At 53.3% G+C, this 10,297-nt stretch overlaps 1 protein-coding gene across 1 annotated transcript; it reads right to left on the reverse strand.

Annotated features, from left to right (window-relative positions):
- Positions 1-3,746: 3,746 nt before the first annotated feature.
- TMDD1 (transmembrane and death domain 1) lies at positions 3,747-4,544 on the reverse strand. Its single transcript, XM_077788584.1, has one exon. It carries the CDS (start codon positions 4,542-4,544, stop codon positions 3,747-3,749), a length of 798 nt encoding a protein of 265 aa, XP_077644710.1.
- Positions 4,545-10,297: the final 5,753 nt, after the last annotated feature.

A 10,297-nucleotide genomic window follows, 5' to 3' on the forward strand; every position in this document is an offset into this window, starting at 1 on the left:
AACAAGAGGTGGAGGAATTGTGTGTGTCTGTTCAACCACTTGGATTTTCTTTTCCATTCTGCCACGGTTTGTATTTTTTTTTTTTTGGGTTTTTTTTTTTTGCACATTGAGACAGAACAAAATTCCAAAATGCTGCTCTGGATCTCGCCAAAGGGGAGAGGAAAAATTTGGGGAAATGGCTTTTTATCCGTGTCACTGTAAATCCAAAACCTAAATTCCGAATTAAAAAAAAATGCAAAATCGAAATTCCAAAAATGCAAAACCTAAATTCCAGAATGCTGCTCTGGACCTCCCCAAAGGGGAGAGGATAAATTTGGGGAAATGGCTTTTTATCCATGTCACTGTAAATACAAAACTTAAATACCAAGAATCCAAACCCTAAATTCCAAAAATCCAAACCCTAAATTCCAAAAATCCAAACCCTAAATTCCAACATGGCCCTGGGGTGTGGCCAGGAGGAATTTTGGGGGTGCAGAACTGGACCTTGGGGCCCTGGGGGGGTTTTGGGCCCCATATAAATATAAAAAATAAAAAACAAATACAAAATAAAAATAAAAAATTCAGCAGAGCTCGATGGGAGGATGAAATCTCATTGTTCATAATTCCATGAACCCAAAAAACGCCAAAAATCACCCAAAATCAACCAAACCCTTCAGGTGGTGGCACCAAGCCAGGGGTCACTGCAGGGGTGACACCCAAACCAGGGGGGAAAAAATAAAAAATAAAAATACAAAATAAAAAAATAAAAAACCCAAATATACCAGAGCTCGATGGGAGGATGAAATCTCATTTTTCATAATTCCACAAACCCCAAAAAACGCCAAAAATGACCCAAAATCAACCAAACCCAAGCAGGAAGCCATCCAGCAGCCATCTGTGCCACCTTGGCACCTCCCAGGATGGGATGTACAAAAAATAAAAATTAACAACAAATAAAACAACAACAACAAAAATACATATTGTACAGGCTATGTTGTAAACAGCACAAAAAAAATAATAAAAAAAAAACCAAAAAAATAAAAAAAAAGGAAAAAAAATAGCTGAAGAGTGTGGTTGAACTTTTTAAGAGAATATTATAAATACTGTAATATATCATTTTATTTTATTGGCATGCCTTTTTGTAAATACAAAAAGAACTACAAAAAAAAATTATAGAATGGCTTCTGGCTTATGCCATTGTCCATGGTTATTTTTATTTTTTTAAGACTTTTCTGTTCTCCTTAGATTTTAGATAGCCAGGAAATGCCCCCCCCCCCCCCCCCACCAAAAGGGAAATAATTAAAAAAAAAAAACCCACGAAATAATTCCAAATGAAAACCTAAACCCTTCAAAAAATAGATTTTAACAAAAGCTTTATTGCAAGTGGTATTTGCAGCAGCAAAAAAAACAAAAAACCGACAAAAAAAAAGTTCTTTTTTGGGTTCCGATGTGCAATAAGTCGACCACTTCTATGCAAGATTTGGCTGAAATTTCATAATTGTCCTTAGGCTCGGTGCGTTGGCGTTTGTGCTGGCAACTCATGAAGCTGCTCAACGACTTTCCAATAAAAAATCCCTTCCAACTCCGAATATTTTTATTTCTTTTTCATGTTTGGTCCTTTTCGGGAAAGGGAGGGAGGAGGTTTTGCAATTTTCTGCTCGGAAAAAAATGAAATTTGGGCCGTTCGGGGAAGGATTTTTCTTGGGTGGTTTTGCGTTGGGTGAGGCAAAAGTTGGTGGAGGTTTTGGGGTAAAAAGCCTCAGGGATTCGTTCAGAATTTTATTTTTTTTTTTCATGGAATTTTTTTTGGGTGGAATTGTTCTGGATTTGGGGGTTTGGGAGTCGTTGGGGAGGTGGAGCCAAAATTCACGGCCACACCAAGGAGTTCCTGCACTCCCCCACCTGTAAAATTTGGGGTGAAGGTGTCAGATTTTGGGGTTAAAGGTGTTGGATTTTGGGGTTAAAGGTGTCAGATTTTGGGGTTAAAAGTGTCGGATTTTGGTGTTGAAGGTGTCAGATTTTGGTGTTGAAGGTGTCAGATTTTGGGGTTAAAGGTGTCAGATTTTGGCATCGAAGGTGACAGATTTTGGTGTTGAAGGTGTCAAAATTTGGTGTTAAAGGTGTGAGATTTTGGTGTTAAAGGTGTGAGATTTTGGTGTTAAAGGTGTCAGGTTTTTGTGTTAAAGGTGTCAGGTGGCTCAGGTGAGGATGGGGGTCCCGGTCAGGTGAGGGTGGGGGTCCCAGGCAGGTGAGGATGGGGGTCTCAGGTAGGTGAGGATGGGGGTCCCAGGCAGGTGAGGATGGGGGTCTCAGGCAGGTGAGAGTGGGGGTCCCGGGCAGGTGAGGGTGGGGGTCCCGGTCAGGTGAGGGTGGGGGTCCCGGGCAGGTGAGGGTGGGGGTCCCGGGCAGGTGAGGATGGGGGTCCCAGGCAGGTGAGGATGGGGGTCCCGGTCAGGTGAGGATGGGGGTCCCGGGCAGGTGAGGATGGGGGTCCCAGGCAGGTGAGGGTGGGGGTTTCAGGCAGGTGAGGATGGGGGTCCCGGGCAGGTGAGGGTGGGGGTTTCAGACAGGTGAGGGTGGGGGTCCCGGGCAGGTGAGGGTGGGGGTCCCGGGCAGGTGAGGATGGGGGTCCCGGGCAGGTGAGGGTGGGGGTCCCGGGCAGGTGAGGATGGGGGTCCTAGACAGGTGAGGGTGGGGGTCCAGGGCAGGTGAGGATGGGGGTCCCGGGCAGGTGAGGCGCGCTGCCGGCGAGGAGCACGGAGCTGAGGAAGGATGACCCCAGGACGAGTCCCTCCATGCCCAGGAGAAGACACAGAGCCCGATTTTGGATACCAATTCCCCCACGAACATTTACTGAGTCTCTTTTTCCGTCCAGCAGCTCCTGGGATGCTCAGGCGCCCAGGAGCCTCCTCCAGTGGCAGAAATACCCGGCGGTGGCCTTGAGGAGCACGGAGATGAGGAAGAACGAGTCCCTCCATGCCCAGGAGAAGACACAGAGCCCGATTTTGGATACCAATTCCCCCATGAAAATTTACTGAGTCTTTTTTTCCCTCGGGCAGCTCCTGGGATGCTCAGGCGCCCAGGAGCCTCCTCCAGCGGCAGAAACCCGTGAGGAGCACGGAGATGAGGAAGGACGAGTCCCTCCATGGCCAGGAGAAGACACAGAGCCCGATTTTGGATGAAAATCACCCCACGAACATTTACTCAGTCTCGTTTTCCGTCCAGCAGCTCCTGGGATGCTCAGGTGCCCAGGAGCCTCCTCCAGTGACAGAAACCCGTGAGGAGCGCGGAGATGAGGAAGGACGAGTCCCTCCATGCCCAGGAGATCACACAGAGCCCATTTTTGGATACCAATTCCCCCATGAAAATTTTTTGTGTTTCTTTTTTTCCGTCCAGCAGCTCCTGGGATGCTCAGGCGCCCAGGAGCCTCCTCCAGCGGCAGAAATCACCCCACGAACCTCTCCTGAGTCCCTTTTTCCGTCCAGCAGCTCCTGGGATGCTCAGGCGCCCAGGAGCCTCCTCCAGTGGCAGAAATCACCCCACGAACCTTTCCTGAGTCCCTTTTTCCGTCCAGCAGCTCCTGGGATGCTCAGGCGCCCAGGAGTCTCCTCCAGTGGCAGAAATCACCCCACGAACCTCTCCTGAGTCCCTTTTTCCGTCCAGCAGCTCCTGGGATGCTCAGGCGCCCAGGAGCCTCCTCCAGTGGCAGAAATCACCCCACGAACATTTACTGAGTCTAATTTTCCCTCGGGCAGCTCCTGGGATGCTCAGGCGCCCAGGAGCCTCCTCCAGTGGCAGAAATAGCCGGCGGCGGCCGCGAGCAGCGCGGAGCCGAGGAAGGCTCCCAGCGCGCCCAGCAGCACCGGGCGCAGCCAGCCCAGCAGCCCGCGGCCGTAGCGGGGCGGCGAGCGGCGCTGGAAGAGCAGAACCGCGGGCGGCGGAGCCCTCCCGGGCCGCAGCTGCGCCGAGCCGAGATGCTGGACGCTCCTCCGGTAGCCCTGCACGTTCCTGCGCAGCTCCAGCGCCCGGTCCTGGTTGAGGTTCTTGCCCAGCTCCCGGGCGATGTCCGAGCGGCCGATGCGGCGCAGGGCTCGCACCAGGCGGTCCCAGGTGGTCGCTTCGCCCCGGGTCGCCAACCAGGCCCGCAGCTCTTCCGAGCATCCCCGGGCGCCGCCGTCCTCCCACCGGCGGCGGCGGGCGAGCTCCTCCTCCCGCCGGGTCGCCACCGGCTCGTCCGGCCGCTCCTCGGGCTCGGGGCCGCTGAGCTCCGCCCGCAGCCGGCGGCACTCGGGGGTCGCCAGCAGCTCCGCGATGCGGGCCACGCTGTGCCGGCCCACGGCGGCGGCCACCGAGTCACCGGCGGCCACCGGGTCACCGGCCACCGAGTCACCGGCACCGGCACCGGCCACCGAGTCACCGGCACCGGCACCGGCCACCGGGTCACCGGCCACCGAGTCACCGGCACCGGCACCGGCCACCGAGTCACCGGCACCGGCACCAGCCACCGGGTCAGCGGCCAGCAGCAGCAGCAGCAGCAGCGGGGCGATGCCCAGCGGTGCCCGCATCGCCCGGGGATGCCCGGCGGTGCCCGGGATGCCCAGCGGTTCCCGGGGATGCCCAGCGGTTCCCGGGGATGCCCGGCGGTGCCCGGGATGCCCAGCGGTGCTCGGCGGTGCCACGGGATGCCCGGCGGTGCCCGCGGGGGTTCGCTCCGTTCCGGCCGCTCCGGGAACGTGGAACCCGCGCTGACCTCACAGAGCGGCGCCGGTACCGTGTCCCGGTGCCGTGTCCCGTTCCCGTGTCCCGGTTCCGTGTCCTGGTGCCGTGTCCCGTTCCCGTGTCCTGGTCCCGTGTCCCGGTGCCGTGTCCCGGTGCCGGGTCCCGTGTCCCGTATCCCGTATCCCGTGTCCCGTTCCCGTGTCCCTGTCCCGTGTCCCGGTGCCAGTCCCGTGTCCCGGTCCCGCTCCCGTGTCCCGGTGCCGGGTCCCGTGTCCCATATCCTGTGTCCCGGTCCCATGTCCCGTATCCCGTGTCCTGGTGCCGTGTCCCGGTGCCGTGTCCCGTTCCCGTGTCTCGTTCCCATGTCCCGGTCCCATGTCCCGGTGCCGTGTCCCGTTCCCGTGTCCCGGTCCCGTGTCCCGGTCCCGTTCCCATGTCCCGGTCCCATGTCCCGGTCCCGTGTCCCGGTGCCGTGTCCCGTTCCCGTGTCCCGGTCCCGTGTCCCGGTCCCGTTCCCGTGTCCCGGTGCCGTGTCCCGGTCCCGTGTCCCCTATCCCGTGTCCCGTTCCCATGTCCCGTGTCCCGTGTCCCGGTCCCGGTCCCGTGTCCCGTTCCCGTGTCCCGTGTCCCGGTCCCGTGTCCCGTTCCCGTGTCCCGGTCCCATGTCCCATTCCCGTGTCCCGTTCCCGTGTCCCGTGTCCCGGTGCCGGTGCCGGTCCCGGTGGGACACTCCCCCGCGGGACCCCCGGCAGAGCCGGGCCCTATCGGGGGTCCCCAACTCGCAGCGACCCCCGGGAGCCCCGCCCACCCGGGACCCCCGCCCACCCGGGACCCCCGCCCACCCGGTAGCCCCGCCCACCGGGGAGCCCCGCCCACCCCGGGGAGCCCCGCCCACCCGGGAGCCCCGCCCACCCCCGGGGAGCCCCGCCCACCCCATAGCCCCGCCCACCCGGGAGCCCCGCCCACCCCGGGAGCCCCGCCCACCCCGGTAGCCCCGCCCACCCCCCCAAATTCCCGCAGCCCCTCAAGGACGGGAATTCCCTTGGAAAATGTGAAATATTCCAATTTTTGCGTATTTTTTTTCTTTTTTCACAAAGCGTTTTTGGATTTCTTTATGTCACCCATCCCAAACCCCACTCCCACCTCATCCCCACCCTTCCCAAACCCCTCTGGGGTCTCCAAAAATCCCCCCAAAATTCCCCCCAAAATTCCCGCAGCCCCCCGAGGACAGGAGTTCTCGTGAATAATGTGAAATATTCTGATTTTTGTGGGTTTTTTCTTTTTTCATAAAGAAATTTTCCCGATTTTTGAAGTCAGCCACCTCATTCCCACCCTTCCCCAAACCCCCCTGAATTCCCAAAAATCCCCCCAGAATTTCCTACAGCCCCCAAGGACAGGAATTCTCTTTAATAATGTGAAATATTCGATTTTTTGTGTATTTTTTTTTCTTTTTTAATAAAGAAATGTTCCTGATTTTTGAGGTCACCCATCCCACCCACCTTCCCACCCCATTCCCACCCTCCCCAAACCCCCCTGAATTCCCAAAAATCCCCCCAAAAATTCCCGCAGCACCCCAAGGACAGGAATTTTTTTCAGGAATTCTCTTTAATACTGTGAAATATTCTATTTTTTTTCCTATTTTGTATTTTTTTTTCCTTTTTTTTTTAAAATACAGCATTTCTTGAGGTAGACCATGCCAGCCCTGGAGCTCCGACGTGAATTAAATATTCCGTGTACAATCCCTCGCAAAGAATGAGGTAGAAATGGTTACACAGAGGTACAAAGAGGGGAATAATAATAATAATTAATAATAATTAATAAGAAAAGGCTTCGGGAAGGCGGCACCACTTTTTGGAGGTGGAGGGCAAAGGGGTAATGCCCTGGATGAGAAAGGAAAGTGGGGGAAATGGGGGGAAATTGGGAAAAATTGGGAAAAAATTGGGAAAAATTTGGCCAAAAAATGGGTAAATTTGGGAGAAATTGGGAAAAAATTGGGAAAAAAAAAGGGGGAAATTTGGGAAAATTGGGAAGAAATGGGAAATATTGGGAAAAACTGGGGGAAATTGGAAAAATTGGGAAATTCTGGGAAAATTTGGGAAAAATAGGGGAAAATTGGAAAAAATTTGGAAAGATTGGGAAAATTTGGAGAAAATTGGAGAAAAAATTGGGACATTTTGGGGCAAATTGGGGAAAATTGGGAAAAAATGGGGGAATTGGAAAAATTGGGAAAATTGGGAAAATTTTGGAAAATTTTGGGAAAATTGGGAAAAATTGGTGGAAAATTGGGAAAAAATGGGAAAAATTGGAAAAATAGGGAAAAATTGGGAAAATTTGGGAAAAACCTGCCGGACACCTCGGGGGGAACCCCCTGAGGGATTTTTTCTCTCTGCACGCGCAGACCCTGAGGTTCGGGGGGGCTTTAGAGCATTAAAAATAATAAAAATTAAAATTTAAAAACCCCGCTGCCTTTTTATTTTTATTTTCAATTTTTATTTTTATCTTTATTTTTATTTTCAATTTTTATTTTTATTTTTGTTTTTTTATTTTTATTTTCAATTTTTATTTTTATTTTCTATTTTTGTTTTTATTTTCAATTTTTTTTTTTTTATTCTTATTTTTTATTTTTATTTTATTTTTTCGAGGGAGGAATTTGCCCGATTTGCTCAAAAAAGTGGTGCCAGCGACAGCTCCCGTTGAAGACACGTAACTCCACCAAACGCTACGAGAAACGGTGTTGAGAAAACAAAAAAAAATTCAAATAAAATTATGGCATAATATACGTGGAAAGCACCTGAAATACATTCAAATTTCATCTTTGTTACAGCTTCAAGTTTAATTTTTATTTTTCTTTTCTTTCTTCCTTCCTTCACCCCCTTTGCAAGCAAACGCAGGAGGCAGCTTTGTCCCAGGTCGGAAAAACTCTTTTAAAAAATCTTTTTTTTTTAATTTTCTGAGAAGATAAAAAGCGTTTTTAAACAAAAAAAAAAAAACATTCTTCAGTTTTTTTTTTTTTGAGGTAATTCTTGTTTTCCTGAGTAGTTAAAAAAGAAAAACGAACGGACACAAAAAAATCCCACAAAAAGAAAAACCCGAGTCTAGGATATTCGACAATCTACAGCATTTTCCTCCCAAACCCGCGGGGTTTGGGGGGCGTTTTCCTTCTTTTTGGGGTGAAATTCCCCAATTTTGGGTCTCTCCCCCCCCTTTCCCTGACCGAGGCGCGAAGGGGCTCCGAAGACGCCCGAGGTATTCCTGTTGGCAATAATAAAATCAAACAATTAAAAAACAAAAATTATAAATCCACCATAAAGCTCTGGGGAGCTCCGGAATTGGGCCCTGGCGCGGATCCCGACGGCGGGAAGGTCCCGGAAGGTTCCGGAAGGTCCTGGAAGGTCCTGGAATGTCCCAGAACGTTCTGGAATGTCCCTGAATGTGCTGGAACGTTCTGGAATGTCCCTGAACGTCCTGGAACGTCCTGGAATGTCCCAGAACGTCCTGGAATGTCCCTGAATGTCCTGGAACGTTCTGGAATGTCCCCTGAACGTCCTGGAATGTCCCAGAACGTTCTGGAATGTCCCCTGAACGTCCTGGAACGTCCTGGAATGTCCCAGAACGTCCTGGAATGTCCCTGAATGTCCTGGAACGTTCTGGAATGTCCCAGAACGTCCCTGAATGTCCCCGAACGTTCTGGAATGTCCCTGAACTTCCCAGAACATTCTGGAACATCCCTGAATGTCCTGGGATGTTCCGGAATGTCCCCTGGACCTTCTGGAACATTCTGGAATGTCCCAAAAAGGCCCAGAACATTCTGGAATGTCCCTGGATGTCCCGGAACATTCTGGAACATCCCTGAATGTCCTGGAATGTCCCTGAACCTCCCAGAACATTTTGGAACATCCCTGAATGTCCTGGAACACTCTGGAATATCCCTGGAATGTCCCAGCAAGCCCCAGAACATTCTGGAATGTCCCTGGATGTCCTGGAACATTCTGGAACATCCCTGAATGTCCTGGAATGTCCCTGAACATCCCAGAACATCTCAGAACTTCTCTGAACATCCCAGAACATTTCAGAACATCTCAGACCTTCTCTGAACTTCCCAGAACATTCCGGAGCACCTCCAAAACGCCGCCAGCGCCGCCGCTCCGGGCCCGGAGGGGCAGGAACAATAAATTCGTTCATCCCGAGCGCCGGGAGGAGCGTGGTGGGGAAACGCCCCGAGGAGAGGAGAGGAGAGGAGAGGAGAGGAGAGGAGAGGAGAGGAGAGGAGAGGAGAGGAGAGGAGGAGGAGCTGAGGGAGGATCCGGCCACCCCGAGAGAGGCAGAGCCCCCACGGACCCCAGTGCACGTCCCACATCTGCCCCCGTAGCTTTGGGGTCTGTCCCCATGGCCTTGGGGTTTGTCCTCATCTTTGGGGTCCATCCCTGAAGCTTTGGGGTCCATCCCTGAAGCTTTGGGGTCTATCCATGGCCTTGGGGTTCGTACCTGGAGCTCTGGGGTCCGGCCCTGCGGCTTTGGGGTTTGTCCCCATGGCCTTGGGGTTTGTCCTCATCTTTGGGGTCTGTCCCCATGGCCTTGGGGTCCTTCCCTGCAGCTTTGGGGTCCATCTCTGAAGGTTTGGGATTTGTCCTTGTGGCCTTGGGGTCTGTCCCTATGGCCCTGGGGTTTGTCCTCAGCCTTTGGGTCTGTCCCCACAGGTTTGGGGCCGTCCCTGCAGCTTTGGGGTTTGTCCTCATCTTTGGGGTCTGTCCTCACAGCTTTGGGGTCTGTCCCTGCAACCTTGGGGTCCATCCCTGCAGGTGTGGGATTTGTCCCCATGGCCTTGGGGACCATCCCTGCAGCTTTGGGGTCCATACCTGGAGCTTTGGGGTCCATCCCTGCAACTTTGGGGTCCATCCCCGTGGCCTTGGAGTTTGTCCCCACAGCCTTGGGGTCCGTCCTTACAGCTTTGGGGTCCATCCCTGCAACCTTGGGGTCTGTCCTCAGCCTTGGGGTCGGTCCCCAGAGCTTTGGGGTCTGTCCCCACAGCCTCAGGGTCTGTCCTCAGCCTTGGGGTTCATCCTCAGCCTTGGGGTTCATCCTCAGCCTTGGGGTTCATCCTCAGCCTTGGGGTTCATCCTCAGCCTTGGGGTTTGTCCCCACAGCTCTGGGGTCTGTTCTCATCTTTGGGGTTTGTCCCCATGGCCTCGGGGTCCATCCCTGCAACTTTGGGGTTTGTCCCCACAGTTTTGGGGTCTGTCCCCCATGGCCTCGGGGTCCATCCCTGCAACTTTGGGGTTTGTCCCCACAGTTTTGGGGTCTGTCCCCCATGGCCTCGGGGTCCATCCCTGCAACTTTGGGGTTTCTCCCCACAGTTTTGGGGTCTGTCCCCCATGGCCTCGGGGTCCATCCCTGCAACTTTGGGGTTTCTCCCCACAGTTTTGGGGTCTGTCCCCCATGGCCTCGGGGTCCATCCCTGCAACTTTGGGGTTTGTCCCCACAGTTTTGGGGTCTGTCCCCCATGGCCTCGGGGTCCATCCCTGCAACTTTGGGGTTTGTCCCCACAGTTTTGGGGTCTGTCCCCCATGGCCTCGGGGTCCATCCCTGCAACTCTGGGGTC

The sequence above is a fragment of the Lonchura striata genome, chromosome 27, assembly GCF_046129695.1.
Source record: "Lonchura striata isolate bLonStr1 chromosome 27, bLonStr1.mat, whole genome shotgun sequence".
Taxonomy (NCBI): Eukaryota; Metazoa; Chordata; class Aves; order Passeriformes; family Estrildidae; genus Lonchura; species Lonchura striata.

What these genes read in the sequence shown, in the direction of transcription:
- TMDD1 (XM_077788584.1), bottom strand. Translation starts at nt 4,544, where the DNA reads ATGCGGGCACCGCTGGGCATCGCCCCGCTGCTGCTGCTGCTGCTGCTG.